Below are 22,366 nucleotides of genomic sequence, written 5' to 3' on the forward strand. Positions count from 1 at the left end.
CGTGGTAATACTCTCCCCACTTGCCCCCACCCCGCGTTTTTTGCTTTGTAGGGTTTTCTGTAGTTGTTAGCCGGTTTTCAGCCAGTTAGCGTCTCGTGTCTGCTTCTCTTGTGAGCACTTTTTGACGACTCAAAGCCCAAAATGCCAACTCTTACGATCAACACAAATCTCCCCGCAAGCAGCATTCCGAATGACTTTTTGAAGACGACAGCGAACGTTGTGGCGGACTCCTTGGGAAAACCGCTTTCGGTATGATAACGGCACCGAATGCCGGTCGAGCGTTTCAACTACTTTTTTTCAGCCTGCCTTTCACGAACCCCACCCCCTTCCCCTATTTTTGTACATCGTGTATTAAATCAGCACTACGCCAACTTATGACGCAAAGTGCAGCGCTGCCTTGTTTTTCGCTTCTGAAGCCATTCGATTAGGGCGGCGGTTGGGTTCAGTCAACGGCTTCAGTTGACTGAAAAATGTGAGCGGTGCCTAAAAAACAAACTTTTAAGAGATGTCTGTCAGTTGCCTCCGCTTGTTTTACATGATACGCAATCGAGAACGGAACTCGTAACCAAAGCATGAGACTTTTGTTTAGCGGAATGCAGCGCGACTGTACCTGTTGTCGTGCGTTGCGGGGCACTTGAGATCACTGGGAAGTCTTTCTTCTTTTCCTTATTCTGTGTGGTAAAAAGCCTCACTCGCACAAAGTACAAGGCAGACAGCAGTAAATGGTTGTTTACGTTCCGCAGTCTAGGAGTCGCAGCTGTGTATCGGAAAGCGATAAAAACTTGAGTCTTGAGGAAGCTCATTCACTAATTGCGTGAGAACTAACGGTGTTTGTTGCGGTCAACTGCGATATAGCGCGGTTCGACCACGGATTGAAAGTACACAATCAATGATAAAAGTTGGCATTCATATTTTTTTCCCCCCATTGCCTTCACATATGTCTCTTATGGATGTGTCTTCTTTTGTTTCAGTATGTTGTGGTGCACATCAGTCCCGGCCAACTGATGTCATTTGGGGCCACTGATGAACCATGTGCCATTGCAAACCTGTACAGCATTGGCTGCCTCTCTCCAAAGGAGAATAAGAAGCATTCAGCTGCTCTTTTTGAGCACATTGAGAAGGTTTTGGGCATCAAAGGGAACAGGTATACAATAAATATTTCTGTTCTCTCCCTGTTCCTACTCCTACCTTCGTCCAAGTTTTCTCAATATAAATATCATCTGCGAAACGGCGACGGCAACAAATTCAAATGACGGATGTCCACCTTTTTGTGTAGGAAAGCAACCAATGCGATGCTTCAGTTTGACAGCAGAATTAATACAAGGCACAGTTACCACACGATAGTTTTCATAAAATTGCAGGTGGCTTCAGCAACATTAACTTGGCGACCATTGTCAGTTGTACCGAATGCTTATTTTTGGAGCTCTTTTTAAAATTTTCAGATTACTAGATTAGTTCTTGTCCCCATTAAAACCTACTTTGTTTATGTACTTTTTTGTTTTGAAATGATCGGTTAATTCACATATCTATCGGTGTTGCCTGTTGTCATATAAGGTAGTTGACCTGTGGATGCATCAAAACAAACTGCAATTTCATTTCAGGATGTACATCAACTACTTTGACCTGCCAGCAACAAATGTGGGCTACAGTGGCAAAACTTTTGCTGGATGATGCGACAAGCTCCTGCTTGTGGCTAAATGGAGAGAAGGCGTATCTTGGATTTGAATAAACGTTCACTTTCTGTTACGAGTTGATTTTTCCGTCCTTTGAAGCACGACTCACACGCATGACATCATTTAATCAAGCGTAAAGCTGCACAACAAGTAATTATGTTGTCATACGGCTTCGGTGAAGCAGTAGATTGGAAAATTCTGTGCCCTGTAGTAAGATAGCCAGCTCTTGGGCTGTATTTTGTACAGTTGTTTTTATTTTCCATTTGTTTGATTTGTGTTGTCGGAAGGCCGCTCGGTGGCACAGACGTAACTACTAGTGCTTCATTTTAGACTCGTGCAATCTTTTTCTTAACCCCACGGTGGGCATGAACCACTCTCAGAGGCAAACAAAGAGGATCGGACCACGGCCGCCTGGATCGGCGCGCGCGGCGGGGTTGCTTGTACACTGCCGCGGTAGGCGCTGCTTGGCACTTTGAGAATCTTTACAAAATACGTCATCTTATCAGATTTACTTATCAGGCCAGTAACTAGCGCGCTTTTACGCCTTAAAAGCACCGAAAAATCTGTCCACCAGAGTTTCACGTCGCACAGTCTAGCATAACTCTTATATTTTCTCTGGCAAGCGGGAGCACAATAAACATCAGCGCGGCGGAACCGGAAATCAAAGACCATATGGTTTGAGCGCATGCTCAGTTAGTGCGAGGACAGCCATAGTTGCCGTCAGTTATTGTTCGCGTGAAGAGGTACGATTGATATCGTCTGAATGGCAGATCAGCAGTCGGCCCTGTTGCTACGAAAACAGCTAAACGGTAACGTTCATAACTTTTGCAATCCTTTCATGTGTCACAAGCCGGGGTGCAGTGCTTACTTTCCGCCCGGCCCGTTCCGGTCAGCAGTGTGCCGCCTCGGTTTTAACTGCTTTCTTTTGTCCTCGCTTCCCAAGGCTATGTGCTGCGTCCGCAGGATTCGCCTTGCGTTGCGTGCGTCTTCCCGTCGCCTGCCCTTTACCACGAGTTTTTGGGGCCGTCAAACCGCTCGACATTTCTCGTTAAGCTCGCTTCCGTCGCATCAGTTCTTTCAAAGAAAAGAAAAAAAAAAAAAAAAAATTCAACTCCCCCCTCCCGCAAGTCGACGTTTTCCCTCTCCGCTTTTGTTCATTACTTTTTCGCCGCGGGCCAACCGTGGTACCGGCGCACTCGTGCAATTTTTTTTTTTCTTTATCGTTTGGGCAGTGCTGCCCTGTGGTCTCTTACTTCAAATGGCGCGTAGATAGCTACGCACCTTTCAATCTGTTGAATGTCAGTGGCAGCACGCTTTCTTGGTTGCGCAATAACGACCGCTGCTGCGAAGTGAGAAATGCTTTTGAAATCGCGAGCTCACACGCGCGCCTCTAATGGTCTTCCGTTCTGGAGCAATGACGTTTACACTGTATTGACCCTGCTTTCTTTTTCATTGACTGTATCCGCTGCAGTATAACCTGCTCGCGATTTGAACTCGCTTCGTAGGGGGGGCCCTTAAATTAGCAAATGCGTTTTCATTTCTGCTAGCGTTCGCTTATGACGTATCGCCCGGCGTGACTTCACCGGACTACTGATCGCCCTTATGACGAAAGCGGTTACTGCCCGCTGCGTAGGTCACACAATGCGCATAACTCGGTGCTTGCGCGCTTAGTCGCTTTATCTTTTGTAAGCGTCGAATAAAATGCTTCAACACGGGGAAAGGGCCGGGTTGTCGGTCGCAGTGGCGCCATGAAATGGCACTCCCTTTGCAGCAGCGCTAGCTCGTTTTCATCGACTGCCGCCGTTTTGTGTTGTTGAAAATAAAATGTTGAACCTAATTTAGCATCGTTTGTGCGCTGGGAAGTAGCCTGTTTATAGCAGCACGTTCTGCTTGTCATTAGCGGGACAGCTATGGAGCGTTTCTCGTGGGACGTCGAGCCCCACTTGCGTTGCAAGACTGAGTTGTGCGTTTCAAATGCGGTACTCTCTTAACGCCAAATGTTATTATAGTTTTTATGAATATGCTATTTCTGTTTGTAGAGCTGAAGAAAAATCCCGTCGAAGGCTTCTCTGCCGGGCTAATAGACGACAATGACATCTACAAGTGGGAGGTTCTCATTATTGGCCCACCAGACACACTGTAGTAAGTGCATGCGACTTTTTTACGTCCATGTCAATTTCTTTTATGTATCTGGGGTTGTTGAGGGCACAGATTTCCCTAGCAGGAAGCATCATGATGCCTTGGTCACGAGTATACTTGCTTGGACTAAAACTTTAATGGCCAATGTGTGGTTCATAATGCCAGGATGAAGTGTCACTAAATAGCACATTATTTCTTTAATCTTAACTTGGGTATTACTGTTAAACATGTGGCCAAACTATGGACATCTGAATACCTGTTTATGCAGAAGTGTCATACTTGTTTTGGAAATGCTGCTTTAGGCTGTTCAAACTTCATTGCCGAATATGGACAAATTTCTCTGACAGTGGCTTAGCAGTTTCAGTTCTGGGACTGCAGAGTTTTGTATTGTGCACGTTTCTTATAGTGAACTCTTAAGCAAGTAGAAGTTAAGTATTAAGTTCTGTCACACGCTCATTATGATGGTGTCTTCCACTTAGGTTTGAACACTTGGGTGACTGGCAGCGTATCTCAACTTAGCTTGGGCTTGACCTTCATATTTCTTTTATGTTTAAAAGATGTCGCATCTGTGCTTCGTGATGTTACAATCACCTGTTGCGTTAAACTCTGTTCAGAGATCTCCACGCACAGCATGCACTGCCTTTTGATGCATCTGTTTGCATCTTAGAGCCTGTGTTTATTAAAGTTAAGCTACTATATATATGCCTTTATTGTACAGGCTGCCTGATGGCGCCTGTTCATAAAACTATGTGTCACTATGTTCACTGGCCCTAGTTTACTGTCTGTATTAACAGGGCAATATGAGCCCAGATCTATCAATCCCATTGGATCAACCCCGCATCTGCAATCACTGTACTGCCCCACTTGTCTGGTGTAGTTGTGAGTGCTGTCATTAGTTCTGCAAAATATAGTCCCAGATGTATAGTGTGGCTTGAAAATATCTAGGGCAGCAATAGTTTAACTTGCTGTGCCTGCAGTTGGGTATGCTGTTCTTTTCTACACTGTGCCCTCATCAGGCATGGCAGCTAAATCGACATGTCATTTTCTTTGAAGAGACCATGGGCCTCTTCTACTGGAAGAAAGCATGAAGCCGCTACTGTCTTTGATATGAAACTTGCGGCACGTGTAATCTGTGGTTTTGCTTTTATCAGTTGGCAGGCTTCATGTGCATGGACAGCTTAGTGGAGTTTTATATAAAACGGTGCCTACAGTTCATACAAGTCTAGCCCTGTTACTCGCCGTGATGGCGTATTGGCTTTGGCATTGTCCTGCTAAGTCCGAGGGCGCAGGATCGAGTCCTGGCTACCTCAGCCACATTTCGGCAGAGGTGAAATGCAAGAATGTCAGTGCGCCAAGCATTGGGTGCACGTTGAAGAGCCCCAGGTGGTCAAAATTAATTTGGAGTCCCCCGCTACAGCGTGCCTGATAATCATATTGTGCTTTTGGCACATAAAACCTCGGAATTAAACTTTTAGTCTAGCCCTATTGTCAAATTAGACCTGTGCTTCACACAGCCTCTGTGCACATTTGCAGAACGTGGTAGGAAGCATCAGTGTCCGTAGTCGGCGGTCACAGATTTTGTCTGGCCCGTAATTGATAAAATGCTCCATCGTGGTCACTGAGTGAAGTCTTGCCAACATGATTGAGGTTTATGAACTGCGTATATGTTTGTTGTGAAGGGAGGTCCTACTGCAAGGAGTCAAGAGTGAAGATTGTGCAGAGGTGATTTAAAGGGCTGGCACTGTGTGAAATCTGATTCAGTAGTAACATCCTGGACTTCTTTTACTGTCAGTTTTCACTAGGCCACTTTTATTGTTGTAGCTTTTGTTGAGGCATGTAAACATTCCGATTCACTTTGCTAATTTTCAATCTTTTCTTGTAGTGAGGGCGGGTTCTTCAAGGCACACCTGTACTTCCCAAAGGAGTATCCGCTACGTCCTCCGAAGATGAAATTCATTACAGAAATATGGCACCCAAACAGTAAGTAGAGGCATTACAAATTTACTTTTTGCGCACACTGTAGCAGCTGTAATACTGTTGCAATCTGCCATTCACCTAGTTTGCCCAGTTCTGAAAAATCTCAAGTAAAACATGCCCGCATTTTTCATTGGTTCAGCAGCTGCTTTTTGTGATAAAGTAGCATGCTCTCGATTTTCATGACCAGAAAGTAATGACATTTTGTCTGGTCCGCAATTGATAAAATGCTCCATTGTGGTCACCGAGGGAAGTCTTGCCGACATGATTGAGGTTTATGAACTGCGTATATGTTTGTTGTGAAGGCACCCAAACATTCAGCATTTACATTTGCATAATAGAAATTTGACTATTGTGGGCGTGTGCACTGTCATTGTCAGTGGCATTGTGGTGCGTGCCCCAGACTTAAATGTCTGCTGTATTCCTTGTTGGGAACCTCATTGTCACTGTCAGGGGATAACATGTCATTGTGTATTGCCCATCGCATTTGATATTTTGCATTCCTTGAAGAACTACTTGCAAATAGGATGGTGACTCATGTCCAGACCAACCACTCTCGTTCGTCCAGCAATATGTGCTTGTTTCTTAAATGAGAGAAACAATGTGACATGGCTGTTTTGCCACGAGCTTTAAGAATGTAACATAACCTTTCTCCCGTGCAAGTTTTTGTAATAAAAGTGGCACTGTGGCATTGTCACATAAAACGGAAACGTGTTGCCATATTGGGATGACAGTGTTAACACTTAGGTGACCCCGGGAAAATTGGTAGTTTTCGGGTGGTTTTTTAGTTTTTTTCCTGCCATGGGGGGGGGGGGGGGAAATGCTTGGTGTTAAAGTGTATAGTAGCAAATTGTAGAGGAAGAAATCGTCCTTCCAACGATAGTAATTTCAAACATATTTATTAAAAATACTATGAAAAAAATTAAAGAAATTGTAACAACGATAAAGCTAGACAAAAAACACAGATGCTGCTTTGCACAAAATAAACATAAAAATATTCGAAATATACACTTTGAACACAAGGGCCATATGCAATAAACCTACAAATATAAGCTCTGTATGTACAAAATTGCTTTAGATACAGTAGAACCCCCGCTGATAGAATTTTCACGGGATCATAAAAAAAAAGCTTAAGAGCCGAGAAACAGTAAAAATTGAGAAATGAGAGAAGTGATGAGCTGTACACAACTTTATTTGAATTCTTACGCTTGAAAAAAAGTCGCAGTTTCGCTTGAAAGTCGAGCATCGATTGCAAATTAGTAGACGGCTATACAAGGTAAGGATCGTAGTTTTGTTGTCCGTATAAACTTGTAAACATTAGCTTACTAACTGAATTAACATGCATGGTGTCATTGCGCACAGGCAAACATGAACACATCACAATCAATGAGCGCTGACATGCGCTATCAAACGCTGACGTGAGGAGGCGCCGCAGCAGCTGCGGGCGATGTGACCTTCGTGCTGTCTATCGCTTCAACACAAACTCGGCATCGAGAACACATAGCACGCGCAAAGTTCGTCATGCAGTCGGGCATGCAGATAACGAAAGCGTCATGCAAACAAAACATGCTTCTGTTGCATGTTTTGTTTTTGTTTTCGCTGACAAACACAACCTTTGTATGATGTAGCCTGCTACTGTTGCCACAATTGTATTAACCCCCATTTGTTTCCTGTTTAGGAGGTCCCCCCAACAGTTTTTTACTTCGGGACCTCCGATTGTGCAATTATACTTCACCTGTTATATTTTTTGTACTACTGATGAAAATAAATTCAACTTCAACTTCATTTTCTGAAATTTTCTAGCGTGCGATCATGCTCTGTGATCCGCTTGTCTGCCTCAGCGTTGGTATAGTACTGACTTAAACTGGTAGTCAGGTGTTCTCGTGCACAGTGCACAAATTCGTGCGCTGCGTGAAACGAGACAAACGCAACAGCTCACACGCAACACTGTCAGCGGAAGTGCGTCGTGCAGCAAAAAAGCACGGAAGAAAAAAAAGAAGGCGGGGCCTGCGACGAACGCGTCCCGTCATCCTCGAGCTTCCGAGAGTATGGGAGAACGCAGGGGGGAAGGAATTTCGCTTGTGGCGGCTACACAAGGGGCAAGTGGAGAGAGCATTATGGTTTTGCCTCTTATGTTAGTGCAGTGCCTTCTTAGGAAAGTAAGGATGGTTTGAATAAATATGTCAACCTTGACACTTCCTTCGTCATTTCTGACCTCTAGTGTCGCTGCTCTTCTGTTGCAGTTGAGAAGAATGGCGATGTTTGCATCTCAATCCTGCATGAGCCGGGGGATGACAAATATGGCTATGAGAAGGCGAGCGAACGTTGGCTTCCTGTGCACACGGTGGAGACCATTCTCATCTCTGTCATCTCCATGCTGGCTGACCCCAACGATGAGTCCCCAGCGAATGTGGATGCAGCGGTGAGTGTTCACCTGTACAGTTCACAGGTCGGCAGAATACTCGCCCATACTCGGTCACCCATATTTTTGCAGACAGTGTACTCGCCCGCGTCCACTCATACTCGCTGGCTCCCGTTAATGGATGCTTCCATTCACACTTACTGGCACCCACTCTTGTCCTGTGCCACTCACCAACACTCACTTGCATACACTCACACACGGTTCTCCCCAGAAATTTTTCAAGTGGACATTCTGCGACAGAGAGGGGTGGGTGGTGGGGGGAATAAGGCCTCTCTGCACATGCTTCCGCCCAACAGGTTAACCCTTTCAGGCGCTGTGTACCCAGTAGTGTACGCCAACATAGTGCATCAACAGCACAAGGATTGAAGAAAGCAATTATATTGAAAACATGTCCCATGCCTCGTGCAACACATCTAATTGGAATTGTGCTGCAAGTTGGAATAATGTGCAAAATGTTTCAGTAGAACGGGTGGGGAGGTAGATGGTTTGGTGGTTTTTCTCAGTGTCAGTATGTCACTGTATGTAGCAACTGAACTTCTTTCATTGTTTTTCACTGTTTTGCACCAGGCGTAATGTTTCAGTGGCTGTATAGGGGCTTTTCAAGGCTGCTAAGGCAAGAAATAGTTGATGTTCTAGTACAGTTGCGGACTGATAAATCTGACACCGATTATGTGGACATGCTCGGTAATTCACACAGCTTGGGTGTGATCGCCGCCTTGTTCATTTCACATTCTGTTCAGTTGCTGTAATGTCACAAAGTGGCCTTATGCAAAATCTGACAACGGGAGGGAGAGAGCAGCCAATCGGCAAGTGGTGAACTCCCCGGACGACAAACATCCAAGGAGTTCGTCGTTTTGGGGACGTCAAAATGACGACACGCTCCTGTCAATCATTTTGATTTCGAGCACTTAGTCTGCTAGGAGCAGAACACGATGAGAGAACACGATGGAGCAATGATCCACTCGCTACAAGACCGGCTTCGGGTGGCACATCTCGTTCATATGATTGCATAGAAACGGCAGCTGTGGCTATGGAAGGGATTACTGCTTGCCATTTGGCTGCTTTCCCTCCCGTTCTCAAAAAATTGTGCATACTGCCACTTTGCGTCGTCACAGCAACTGAACAGAACATGAAACGAGTGATCTTCGATTGCGCCCCTATCGACTTGATGCATAAAGATGACCTATATTTCGGACAGCCACTAGCTCTACATTTGATTATCCAAACTCCGTCCATGGCTGTAGCGTATGCTGACTCTGCTGCCGTCATCTCATCCAGCAACCTCGATGAGACATCAAGTCTGGCCTCAAAGATTATACGCTAGATGGGAATCCCTGAGGCCTTGCCTTGGATGCAGCACTATGCCTCGGAGATTTAACTGCAAATGCCAATCTTGGAGGCTTTGCCTGAATTGTGAGGTCGCATCAACATAATGATCATCTCATCCTATTTTGGCACTCCTGCGCATGGTCCGCTCTCGCTATTCTTCCTTATGTTCGTCTTCTGGACAGCGCTTGTGTTCCAGACAGCGCTCTCCTGGCTCCAATGAAGTCTTTCTCGTTAAGTTATTAACAGACAACGTCAAATGGCACCAGCCGTGCCCTCGCAGTCCAACTCCTTGAGTCGCAGTCTGAATGAGCCTGACTCTGCTACTGATGAGCCTGCCTGCCACAATGAGCTCAACTGTGGACATCATTGATGACCTGCTAGGCTGCGATGTGCCGATTCCTGCCACCATTACATTTGAAGACTGCAGACGTTGACAGCACGGTGTCATGGGGTGAACTGAATGATAACGAATTAATTGAGAAAGTTTTCTCATCAAACAGAGACTCTGACTCTGATGATGTGCCGTGTGCTCCGGAGCCTTCACATGCGGATTTGACTCAAGCCTTTGCAGTCCTTACATCGGCATACAGCGACAACACAAAGCTGGCAGAAATACAGGCTTACTTGGTTGCACATAAGCGGAAGTGCGTGCAGCAACACATCGACCACTTTTTCCTTGCACAGGGGCCATAAAACGTGAATTATTTTTTGAATACATTGGTTTTCTTCAGACATGCGATAGTTCATACTTATTTACGTTCCCTGTGGAGTCCGAATTATCGGTCGTTGACTGTAGTGAGTTTTCACATGGAGTCCACATTCTGTATGCTTGAAAAAACTCTGAAGCATGTAACATTCTTAATCTATTATACAGCTGTATGCTTTTTATGATTCTGAAGATGCAAGAAATGCGTTTTCTCAACGAGTTTCTCAAATAATTTTCAATCAAAAGAATTTGCGCCTGAAAAGGTTAGTACCGCAAGCTTACCCTCCTCTGTGCTCCTCCCGCACTCATCCCCTTGGCTTTAAGCATTCATCAAGCGAAGCCCCCACTTGGAGTTCAGAGTGGAAGCAATGTCACTGCTGTGCGAGCTTGTAACAATCGAAAATTGGTGAACTCAAAATTCCAGATGCGGAACTACCTGAAACTGAAGCCGCGGAAGCGGAACTATTGTGAGTGACGAATTGGGAAGAGTGACCCACATCAAAAGTGTGCGCTACATAGTGAAAGTGGCAGTTGTGCATGTATGGAAGGGGTTTTGGAGGGAACACACATAAATACGCCTTTTTCTGTCCTTTTGTTTTTGCAATGCCATTCCATCGTTTTGAATGGTTCATTAATATTGCATTTTAGATGCACGAACTAAAGAAATGTGAGCTAGCGACACAACCTACTACAGTTGTCAAATGTTGCCAGGGTAAAGAAATGCACAGCTTGCCACTGTCAAAACGTGCGCGAATTCAGCGCAGCAGATTCATATCTGCATCAGCCAATATGAGCACTTTCTTTGCACATGTGGCAGCAGTAACAGTTCTTTTTGCACGAGTCTTGTACTTAGTTTTGCATGGTGAAATTCAGCGGCACTGTTATCTGAAGCTCTGATCTCTCCTCTTTAGTACGATACAAAGGTAGGCGGTGTTGACGTGTCAACGAAATGCTGCGTGATCTGCTGTGTAATGGACGGTTTTTTGTCAACAGCACAAAAGAAAAGTGGAATTTTCTGAACTTCTATTTCAGATTTCTTTCTAATATTTACTCCATTAATAAAGGAACTGGGAGTACTGAAAAAAAAAAAATGTGGTTGATCCCTCTTATATAGGAATCGGTATAGAACACGAAAGTGAAACGTGTCTTCACAGAAGTAGTGTAATGTTTATTGCACATTGATATATAATGTCTATTGGTGTTTTGTGGCTAAAGCGCCCTTAGGCGTTGATGCACCCACGCTGACGCCTGGTGGCACGTCTCCTCCATCACGACTACCAACGTCGATGACCATGAGCAACCGTCGTGCATATGGAAGCTGCACTACGCTGCACACGATAGCACAACGCGAAAGACGAAGCACGTAACTGACACACTAATACAACGCGCAAGACAAAGCACGTAACTGAATCGTCACCGAGTCAAATCAGCGCGTACAGCGCGTCGTAATTGCAGCCTCCGCGATCAACTTCAGAAACATTTTCAGAGCTAATTGCGGAGGCCACGCTCCGCTGTGCTGAGTACGGTGAACGCCACCTAGGTGGCGTTGGTAGTGCTTCTTGATGCCAGCGTCCCTTCGAATGCTGGCATCGAGGCGTCGTAGTGCTGAGACCACCGAAGCGTTCACTGTCGGTGCGCGTTAGTGTCATAATGCAGTACTTCTCTTTTCTGCTCGTAGGCGGCGGCACCGCCCCGAGCAAGAGCGCGGGTACACGGAGGAGTGTTAGATATATAAGGCGCGTCTGTGTAGCTCTCTGCAAATGCGTTTGTGGCGCAATGGGTTAAACGCTCGGCGATCTATCGTCGCGGACCGAGAGGTCGTGGGTTCGATTTCCAAATTTTGCATGTTTGTGGAACTTTTTCTTCTGGTTTCTTTCTTTGTATTATGTTCTATAACGTATTTCCGTGACGGAAATACGTCAGTGAAGTCTTGGTGGACCCCGGCATAAAACACTTTCGTGTTAAAATGTGGTTGATCCCTCTTATATAGGAATCGGTATAGAACACGAAAGTGAAACGTGTCTTCACAGAAGTAGTGTAATGTTTATTGCACATTGATATATAATGTCTATTGGTGTTTTGTGGCTAAAGCGCCCTTAGGCGTTGATGCACCCACGCTGACACCTGGTGGCACGTCTCCTCCATCACGACTACCAACGTCGATGACCATGAGCAACCGTCGTGCATATGGAAGCTGCACTACGCTGCACACGCTAGCACAACGCGAAAGACGAAGCACGTAACTGACACACTAATACAACGCGCAAGACAAAGCACGTAACTGAATCGTCACCGAGTCAAATCAGCGCGTACAGCGCGTCGTAATTGCAGCCTCCGCGATCAACTTCAGAAACATTTTCAGAGCTAATTGCGGAGGCCACGCTCCGCTGTGCTGAGTACGGTGAACGCCACCTAGGTGGCGTTGGTAGTGCTTCTTGATGCCAGCGTCCCTTCGAATGCTGGCATCGAGGCGTCGTAGTGCTGAGACCACCGAAGCGTTCACTGTCGGTGCGCGTTAGTGTCATAATGCAGTACTTCTCTTTTCTGCTCGTAGGCGGCGGCACCGCCCCGAGCAAGAGCACGGGTACACGGAGGAGTGTTAAGCCCAGACCACACGTACGCTTGCGGACGCGCGTAAGCTCGCGTCTACGCGCCTTGCGGTTGCCGCGCCTAGCGAGGAATGGCGTTTTGCATCCACAAATACGCGCGACAGCGCGCGCTCACTGGCATCACTTGTTTACACCTTGGCAGACGCCACTTCGTATTTCGTTGTTGGCAGTGCTTCAAAATGCTTCGATATTTATAAACGTAATTTTTATCTTTTTGGAGCTGTTAGATCAGCCCAAAAAGTGAAGAAGAAGCACTTTCTTGCATGGTATAATTCTGCTTAACTGAGAGTTGAATGTACCGCGCCGTCGCTGCGTAGCCAGGCGCGCCGACGCGAGGCAGCCCAGGCGCGCGATAACTGAGAGGTGCTGATCAGCGAGATCGCGCCGCGTTTCGACGCGTACGAGCCGTGCCGCACCGTCTGCGCATGCGTGGGCGCGCGGACGCGAGCTCGCGCGCGTTTGCAAGCGTACGTGTGGTCTGGGCTTTAGATATATAAGGCGCGTCTGTGTAGCTCTCTGCAAATGCGTTTGTGGCGCAATGGGTTAAACGCTCGGCGATCTATCGTCGCGGACCGAGAGGTCGTGGGTTCGATTTCCAAATTTTGCATGTTTGTGGAACTTTTTCTTCTGGTTTCTTTCTTTGTATTATGTTCTATGACGTATTTCCGTGACGGAAATACGTCAGTGAAGTCTTGGTGGACCCCGGCATAAAACACTTTCGTGTTAAAATGAATAGGAAACTTTGACCGAATCGACCATTATCATTGCTGACTCCCCCTTCAAAGGGGTGGGTGGTAAACCAGAGCAGTGGGCAGCATTTTCCCACCACCCACCGCTGGCGTGCACTCGCTGACTGCCAGTCACATTCCTACTCGTGCAACTGAAAATCACTGCCACTGACATACATTCACATTAACTGGCGCTTGCTCCTGTACATACTCACGTGCACTCGCTCATCGGCACTAGCTCCCGTTTGAACTCGCATCCACACACACCTTTCATCATTCACTAAATCTGCCGCACGCTTGTGAAATCCGTGTGGAGCCAGTATGAGTTGATGTACTCGTGAGTGAGTACGCTGACTTATGCCTGTACTGGTAGTACAGGAGTAGGGCGAAACCAGTATGAAACGCTGATATGGGAGATGAGGTGTTTTCCTTTGCACAAATTGTAATAAAGAAAAGTTGTGTTCAACTGACCATTGCTGATAATGAAACTTGGATAATTTGGACTTGCCCTTCTTATCTTCTTAAGGGGCTTTACTTCTAGCGACCCTCACAATGTGCCAGATGTGAGGTGATGCAAAAGAGCTAATGCGATGCTAACATCTACCCAAAAGGGAGGGAGCTTGCATCAGCATAGTAATTAGCAGGAATCATACATTAACGACATGCAAATGCATTACGCCTTATGATTCTTGTGCATGACACTACGTTGGCCACATATCTTCACAACTGCTGGGTTGCCATCAGTGATTACCCAAATAGCGAGCATGGATTCACTTGCAACGGTGGTTTCGTTTTGATTCAGTGCAATGTGTGCGTGATGTCACAAGCATGGCAAAAATTGAAGATGACAAGTGATTCTACTACGGCTCGTGTAATCACGTCAAACCTGCCAGCTACATTGCGATGGACAATCGGTTGCAAATCAGCTCACTGGTCACAAAATAACCGGAATGCACATACAGGGGTGAAGAGCGTGTCTACTCGGATGAACAAACATGTCTCGCACCACTACAGTGCAGTCCACTTATAACGATTTCAAGAACGAAAAATACGATCATTATAACCGATCATTGCTATATCTGGACTGCTGTAAGAAAAAAGAAGTGCCGAACGTACCTCTGTAGCGTCGAAACCAAATTTGCCACTTGCGATAATAAAAAAAAAATTGACTTAGAAAGTAGGCTGTGAAAAATGAAAGGTTTATTTATATTTCTAAAACAGGCATGTCAAGCTTTAGGCATGCTGAAGTAGTCTGAAAACAGCACTTGCTTTCGCGGAAGTTTCAGGTTCACAACTGCGGTGTTCATCACGTCCAGCTGCTGCGCTAACATTGGCGGCTATAATTTAGCGGGAATAAAACCAGTGAGTTGACTCGATCGACGACAGAGCACTTTGGGTGAACATGGGTTCGGTGTCAAAGACTGGCCATTGTTAATCTCATTGTCACTGCCGCAGCTGTCCTCGTACAACGCTGCTGTCTGTCATTGCACAACGCCGCGACAATGATTGCCCCGTCTGAGATCTCTTCGCAGAATGAGGCAGCATTATCTACACTCGGAAACTTGTCCTATTGAAGTAGCACCCATTTTATCGTCAGTAGCAACGTGCTCCCAGAGTTCGGTCATGTCAGCGGCTTCCACCGTGTTGGTTTCACCCATGGTGGGTTTCGCTGTGGTGCACGAAGCCCGCCTTTTTCGTCGATCTGCATGGCCATTGGTTCTAGCCTTCAAGATAGTGGCGCTGCCGGTTTTCAGAATCGTCTATCAACTGAGCGAGCTCGTACTTCTTTGAGTCTTGCAAAATTTGCAACTTCATCTCAAGCCACACTGCTTTACGCTTTGTTGGCGTACCTCCCACTGCTTCCATGGTGTATTACTGCGTTTGCCGAGAGAGGTTGTAGAAAGGGAGTGCAGGCACTGTTCTGTTCACATCTCGCCTTTTTCTGGACGATCGCTGGCCCCATCTTGTGGCACGCTGCCCCAACTTGCGATGCTCTTTGTTTGTGCTCTCCGTAGCGATGCTCTCTCTGGCTTTCGCAATCAGCACGAAATCGTGTAGGCAAACTTTTTGCCTCGTCTCGGTTAAGGGGAACTTGGCAACACAAATTTTGAGTATTCTGCTTGGAAACTGCCGCCCAGAAGGCAAAATTTCGATCATTATCTGATCTGTGGTGAATAACTTATCGTTAAGTTTTTCTTTCTCATAGGCCTAACGCGTAACTTGATATTCTTAAGTCGACTCATCCTTATAATCGATATATTGTTATATGTGGTATCATTATAAGTGGACTGCACTGTATCGCACTTCTAAGGGAGGTGCAAGGCCCTCACAGCTGTGAGCGCTTTTCAGTCACGGGATGACAAGAGTTGTGGCTTCTGCGCTGACTTTGGTGCAAAATGTAAACAAGGTTTCTGAATTTCAGCAATGAACCAAAGACATGTTGATATAGTAAGCATTTGATTACTGTCTTCTTGATCCATTCGATGCTTTGATCCCTGTTAATTTGGACATTTTTTTTCCTGTCCCGGGAAACTTAAGTTAATGAGTTTAATGTTATTATGGTGGTGTGATTTGCTGACAGGCGCATATATTTTGGGCTAGAGCTCATTTAAAGCAGAGTTCCACATTAGTTTCGAGTAATTGAATGCTGGGAATAAACTTAAAATGGAAAGTTTATGTAGTTTCAGCCATACTCTCCTGTGTCACAATTTTATATGATCTAAAGTAATCTATGAGCTTCAGTGTTTACAGTATTTGGTTTGGCAGTATGATTGCCTTCAGATAATCTGACATTTTGATTTTATTTTGATTTTCCAGAAACAGTGGAGGGAAAACTACGCTGACTTCAAGCGAAGAGTGGCGCAATGTGTTAGGAAAAGTCAAGAACCTGCCCAAGATTAAATTTTCTTTAGTTTAACTGCCGGTAAGATCGTCCTCTTATTTTTTAACCATTTGTAACTCGCACTAGTGCGTTGCCATTTCTAAGCTTGACATATAAATGTTCTCATTATTGCATACGGGGAAAAATCTTTTATGTGGATGGTATTTCTGTGCCATCTGCACTGTTCAACAGCCTACAATCCTCAAAGTGTATTAACGGAGTCAATACGCATGAGTATATAGGGGGTATAGAATAACGAATGACGTAGGTACAGCTCAACTATTTTTGTAAGGAAACAGACGCTTGCACTTAAGGGGGGACGCGGCTTTCGGTACCAACTTTTTTGTTTCTTGGTGGATGTCAATGAAAATTGGTACATAGAATAAGAGTGGCTCTATGATGCTTTCATAAAAATTTCAAAGCGGTACCATGAAAACTTTTTGCTAGACAAATTATTTCTTTCTTGAACCTCGTGGAAGGATTGGAGGATTTACGAAATCAAGTGAAGTTTGTTAAATACTGTATGCACAGCCAAATGTATGCAGAAAGAGATAGCGTTCTCGAAATTTTTTTCAATACTAAAATTTGTAGTTTTTCTCCAGTCCCACTGCAGTGAGCATGCTTGCACTGCAAACAAGGAACCCTACTACGAATTCTTAAAACACTAGGATAAAAAAAGAAGAGCGCTATCCCCTAAAGTACACTTCAGTGAGTCTGACAAAACAAACGCAATCAAAATGTGTAGTTACCAAGATATCTGCTCCACGAGCTGAGCAACATGCCAAAAAAAACTGTACTGAGAAAACAAGGTTCAAAGTTCTCAAAATTTAATAGGCACCAGGGTTATAGTCCTTTGTGTCCTTTGCGATGCGGCATCGCTTGACCATCTGACCTGATAGTCTGATGAGCTTTTGCAGCTTTCTTTTTCCGCACGGTATCTTTTTCGGCTGGTTTCCTGAACAGTTTCGCCAATACGCGCGGACGATGTTCCATCCGTGCTTGAGGTGCTCAGCTGCACGTCCGCGTCGTGTTGCATGCCATCGTCATTGTCACTGCTGAAGTCGCCGGAGCAAACTTTGTTTTAGAGATCGGTAGCTTCGACTTACGAGCACCAAATTGATGCGCAGTCTTGCGTTTCTTCTTGAACGATCGCCGGCCCATGATAACAGACCAGAGCCGTTCTCCAAGCTAAGAAGGGCCGAGCTTGACGCTTTTCGTTTCTCTAACAAGCGAGCGCCGGTCCGTTATCATGAGTGAGATACGATTTCCAAACCACGCCGCGGCGACTTGAAAAGACGCGAAATCGGCTCCTCAGCGCGGCGAGCAGACGACCTTTCCGCCGGTTGCTAAGGGCAACCGCCCGGGAGACCAATGCGGAGCCGCGTACAGTCACGTGGCACGCACTGTCGATCAGAAACTGCCGCGAGATCTTGAAACTTTTGCTTGCTGTGCGCTTGCTCTTGCCTGGTGCAGCTGGCCGAGGCGCCAGATTTGAAGACGGAGAATCGCGCTATCCATAGAGACCAAGATGGCGGCGCTAGGTTACGCGGTTGCGGAGATATCGCGACTTGAAAAATGCCGTTTTTTCGCTATTTTCGAGAAACTCCTCGCCACCTTAGCTTCGATAAACATTTTTTACATCATTTCCGCGCGATTTTCCATGACGAAATTTTGAAATAAAATAGAAAAGAAGTCATACAAACTGAAAATGTGATTTTCAAAAAATCGGTTTTTTGGTCAAATTTCGCGATGCGAAAGCCGCGTCCCCCCTTAACGTCATTCATGAGGAGCACTAGCATGGTGTGCAATGATGGAGCACTAGCATTGTGTGTGAGTTGAGGCTTCTTTGAAATGGCTGTCAATAAGTTGTCATAGGAAATGAGCATATCTTCTGAGCGTGCCGTCCACATTATGCTGTCCTGCCATTTCTGCAGGAGTTAAGTACATCCTGCAAACCCATATTGTGTGTTGAAATTAGCGCTGGGTAAAACCTGGGGCCATATACAGTTGCACACCAATAATACGAACTTGACTGCTGAAAAGTCTGAATCAGGAGTCTGAAATATCCGATTCACCTGAAAATAAGTGACTTTGTTTCACAAGTGGCCAAAAAAGATTGTCCACGCATTAGTGTGTGCACACATACACTTGCCTGTGATCTGGTCAATTCGGTCGACGGATCGTAGTTGCTGTCGCTACAGGTAGGCGAAAGTACGGTCAACGCATGCACAGAATTTTTATCTGCTGGTGCATAACATAAGTTAACTCCGCTGCGACAAATAACCGGCACGCCTCTTCACAAGTCATTGCATTCGTCACTTAGCCGATGCAAACATTGAGGGTGGAGTTGGCGGCACTTAAAGCTGTTTAATGATAGGGAGAAAAATTCATAATAGCAGTTAGTGAAGTCGCCCAGCACCGTGTCACTATTTAAAACATGCTGAATGCATGGAGCTCACATGACAAACTGCGAATACGGTCTTTAGGACTTAGTGGCTTTAATTGGCTTGCCCCACGCCTTAGGCACGGCCACTGACTTCTGGATTGACTAGGCTCAGCTAGTTCTGGTTTGGAGGAGGTGCTGGCAACATGGCCAGAAACCATGCCAGTGACGTATAAAAGCCAGTGTCGCCATTTCAGCCAGACATTGTGGTCAAATTTGCACATAGTCACGGAGGTGGAGTCCAAATTACCGAATGGCACGCTATAAGTTGTTTGAAATTTCAGTTGTCCACGTACATTAACTCTGTGGGGTAGTGGTGGTGCTGTGAAGCTGTCTGAAAAATTGAGCATGTCCGAATTATCAGTGGGTGGCTAAGGATTCTTTTTGTTGGACTCTATTAATTTATCACCCGTTGTGCCGAGCGGCCGATAATGGCGATAGCAACAGCGTGGCGTCATGTGAGCCAATGAAGAGCAAATAGAATGGAAAAAGAATCATTACGAAACATGGCCCTTGCCATATTTGTAATGATTCAGTACTGTACGACCTTCTTTTATGTTTATTTCTTTTATCAGCCTTATTTTATCAGCAGACTCAGTACTGTAAAACCTTTTATCTTTCTAGGTACAGGGAGTTTTGCTTGTCCGCACATCCTGTTTCTCAACAAGTATCTGCTGCAAAGAATAAGAAAGGGTTGGAAAAGAGAAAGAGCAAAAAAAAAAAGGAAAGTAACTGCACCTCTCAAGCCACTTTGGGACAGTGAAATGTGTGCAGGACAGTTTTTTTTTAAAGAGGGACACTGTTGAAGTTGTAGGTGGGCCTATTGTGTACCCGTGAAAAGCAACAAAAAAAAGAGAAATTGGGTGGTAGTTGGGGAAATGACGGACGAGATGTTCCCTCTGGTGTCCTCAAGGCGCAACTTTGACTGCTCCGGCAACTCCAGTGGCTGCTCCTCTGCACTGAAAAATGAAGCGACGCTGTCGACAAAATTCTTTTTGTACTGCGCTGTTGTTCGCCTGACGTGGTGGGTGGACCTGCCGCCGTCATTTCCCTTTCCCGCTGCCCCTCCCTCTATTTGAAAATGAAAGTGATAAAAAAAAAAACACTGACGCTCGCTTGATACTTCTTATGCATGACCTCCCCCCACCCCCCTGTTTTTTAAAATGTCATCCGGATTTTTTGTTTACTGGAACGGAATGCCCATAAAGTGTGAGTGTGTTGAACGTTCAGTTTTCTACGATTTTCCCATTTCTACAGTGTTGATGCGTATTTTTATTTTTTTTTTTCATGCCACAGTTTTCTTTCCATGTTGTGTGCTCTGAAACTGTGCAAGAATGTTTTGAGCCTTTGGGTGAAGATTAAATCGTCTAAGATGTGGAAATTGGCTAGAGGTGACATGTTATATTTTGTGCTTCAGTGTAGTATAAAAAAATGGACTCATTGAAACACTGTTGTAGCTCTGGGATTGTCGGATGTTTTTGCAGTGTCATTGGTGCCAGGTCAGTGCTTTGTGCAGTTTTGTTCAGGGTTATGAAGTTTTCAATTATGTACAGTATGCTTAAATATTGTGCAGGCCATGTGTGAGTCACTTGTTAGTGAAGTGTTGGCATTGAGAAACTGATTACTGTACTGGAGGCACCATTATGAAAGAGCACCTGATTGATATTTAAACAATGATTAACACTGAACTGCGAGATGGAATACTGCTTGCTGACGCACATTATGTAGTCTTTGTCTTTAAAAAAAAGTGTTGTAGTACTTTTCGTTTCACCGTTTCAATCTGGTGTTCCCTTTCATATTGGTGCATACTGCGCATACACAATTGTAACATGGGCAGTTGTCATTAGGTGGCATTGCACTTACTTTGTGCATCGCCAGGCCTGCTGCTGTGCCTCTTACTGCTGGATTTTTTTTTTCCTGGCTTCTTTGCTCAATCTGCAGAAGGAAGCCAATTGCGGTCAATAATATTGATCGAGATGGGGCTCGATCGCAGTTGAAAGTGGCCGGTATTAATCAATGCAGTGCATTTTCATCTGTAAGCTGAAACAGTCTCGCTTAACATGCGTGCAGGCGAGTGTCACTGAACAAGCGAGTGGAACCTCATTGACAGTGACACCTCAGCTAGAAGCATTGGAAATTGTCATCTACTGTTGTAGCACGTTTCTGATAAAACATAAGGTTATTACGTTTCTGTTGAAATTTTAGCCTCATTAAGAGGGCTACAGAGAAGCCATATGTGCTTAGGGCTATCAAATCTGTTCCTGTCAAATGCTTCCTTTTTACGTTCTGTGTATATTGGCATTGGGCACCTTTTTTGTGTGTTACTGAAGGAAGAAACATTCAAGAATTCATTTAGACTAGTCTCGTCCGAGACTCCACTGTGTGGATGGCAGTGGCACGCGTTGATTGAGCCTGTTGATGTGTTTGTGTTGCTCCTCTGCGATACCTGACCTGAAATGTGATCAAGCACTTTCAGCATGCACTGAAAAGTACTGAAATGGAAGGGCATTTCTTGAGCAACACCACCTCATGGTAATTGGCAAGGGGCATTAACGAAGTTCACTGCCCTCTCTCCAACTGTTCGGTGGAGTCAATAAACGAGTTGCAGCATCTTTAAATATAGGCGAAAGAACCATCAGCAGTTTGATAGCCCTGTGAATGCAGTCATTGCGTGCTAACCTGCCTTGTCACACAAGTCTGCTTGGCAACTACACCTTTGCTACCTGTGCTGTGTTGCTAAAATTACCAGAGTGCAACTGGATAACATTAGAGCTATATTTGAAAAGTGTAATTAATCAACGTTTGCTTCTCCCGTTCTTATTGCCTTCTCCCACGTTCGTTTTGATTATGTACGAGTGAGCTGTTTTGATACTCTGAGGTTTTTGGGATACATTTGTTGCCTTACGTTTACAGCCCTCTGAGAATTTGTGCAACTGCCATTATTGTCCCCAATCCTTTTTTTTCTTCATTGAAGATGCGACTGGAGTTATTAGACACCCTGTGAATTTTTCTCAGCTTTGTACAGTTGACTAAATATATTTTCATCTCTTTAGCCGTTGTGCTGTTTTTTTGGTGGTCATAGTTCATGAGGCGTGAATGATAGTGCATTGGCACTAGCAAGTGCCGCATTTATGTATGCAGAACAGATTGCAAACGGAATTAGAGGGCTTGAAATGTCAAAGCAGGTCGGTGTAAATATATAGGTCCTCTTAAGCTAAACTGCATGGCCTCGCATGTATATTGCACGATAGAGGAACATGGTTCTAATGACAAGTGCCTTCAAATGGGGGATTTGACCGTACTGTGTGTTAGGAACACCGACCAGCATAGCTGAGGCTTGTTGGCCAATCTTTAGAGCCGGCTGTGTGTTCCACAGGAGAGGACTGACTGCTCGCGCGACTAACCGTTCCGCGAAGCTTTTCAGCAGTTGTCACGCAGAGGGTGTTCTATGGCGGACAATGG

General features: G+C 45.3%; 2 protein-coding genes across 2 annotated transcripts; both read left to right on the forward strand.

The window, feature by feature from the left end:
* Window positions 1-22: 22 nt before the first annotated feature.
* On the forward strand, window positions 23-1,749 carry LOC119446454 (macrophage migration inhibitory factor homolog). The gene is made up of 3 exons (XM_037710887.2): window positions 23-249; window positions 972-1,144; window positions 1,602-1,749. Exons 1-3 carry the CDS (start codon window positions 142-144, stop codon window positions 1,669-1,671), a joined length of 351 nt encoding a protein of 116 aa, XP_037566815.1. The 5' UTR covers window positions 23-141; the 3' UTR covers window positions 1,672-1,749.
* A 579-nt stretch (window positions 1,750-2,328) lies between these two features.
* LOC119446453 (ubiquitin-conjugating enzyme E2 G1-like) lies at window positions 2,329-21,956 on the forward strand. The gene is made up of 6 exons (XM_037710886.2): window positions 2,329-2,482; window positions 3,713-3,815; window positions 5,695-5,792; window positions 8,030-8,208; window positions 16,398-16,503; window positions 19,529-21,956. Exons 1-5 carry the CDS (start codon window positions 2,437-2,439, stop codon window positions 16,479-16,481), a joined length of 510 nt encoding a protein of 169 aa, XP_037566814.1. The 5' UTR covers window positions 2,329-2,436; the 3' UTR covers window positions 16,482-16,503; window positions 19,529-21,956.
* The last annotated feature ends 410 nt before the right edge of the window (window positions 21,957-22,366 follow it).

Source organism: Dermacentor silvarum, chromosome 3, assembly GCF_013339745.2.
Source record: "Dermacentor silvarum isolate Dsil-2018 chromosome 3, BIME_Dsil_1.4, whole genome shotgun sequence".
NCBI classification, from domain to species: domain Eukaryota; kingdom Metazoa; phylum Arthropoda; class Arachnida; order Ixodida; family Ixodidae; genus Dermacentor; species Dermacentor silvarum.

What these genes read in the sequence shown, in the direction of transcription:
- LOC119446453 (XM_037710886.2), top strand. Translation starts at nt 2,437, where the DNA reads ATGGCAGATCAGCAGTCGGCCCTGTTGCTACGAAAACAGCTAAACG. An exon ending in GGCCCACCAGACACACTGTA is followed by an intron (nt 3,816 to 5,694) that starts GTAAGTGCATGC and finishes CTTTTCTTGTAG; the next exon opens with TGAGGGCGGGTTCTTCAAGG. An exon ending in AGAAATATGGCACCCAAACA is followed by an intron (nt 5,793 to 8,029) that starts GTAAGTAGAGGC and finishes CTTCTGTTGCAG; the next exon opens with TTGAGAAGAATGGCGATGTT.
- LOC119446454 (XM_037710887.2), top strand. Translation starts at nt 142, where the DNA reads ATGCCAACTCTTACGATCAACACAAATCTCCCCGCAAGCAGCATTCCG. An exon ending in CCTTGGGAAAACCGCTTTCG is followed by an intron (nt 250 to 971) that starts GTATGATAACGG and finishes CTTTTGTTTCAG; the next exon opens with TATGTTGTGGTGCACATCAG. An exon ending in TTGGGCATCAAAGGGAACAG is followed by an intron (nt 1,145 to 1,601) that starts GTATACAATAAA and finishes ATTTCATTTCAG; the next exon opens with GATGTACATCAACTACTTTG.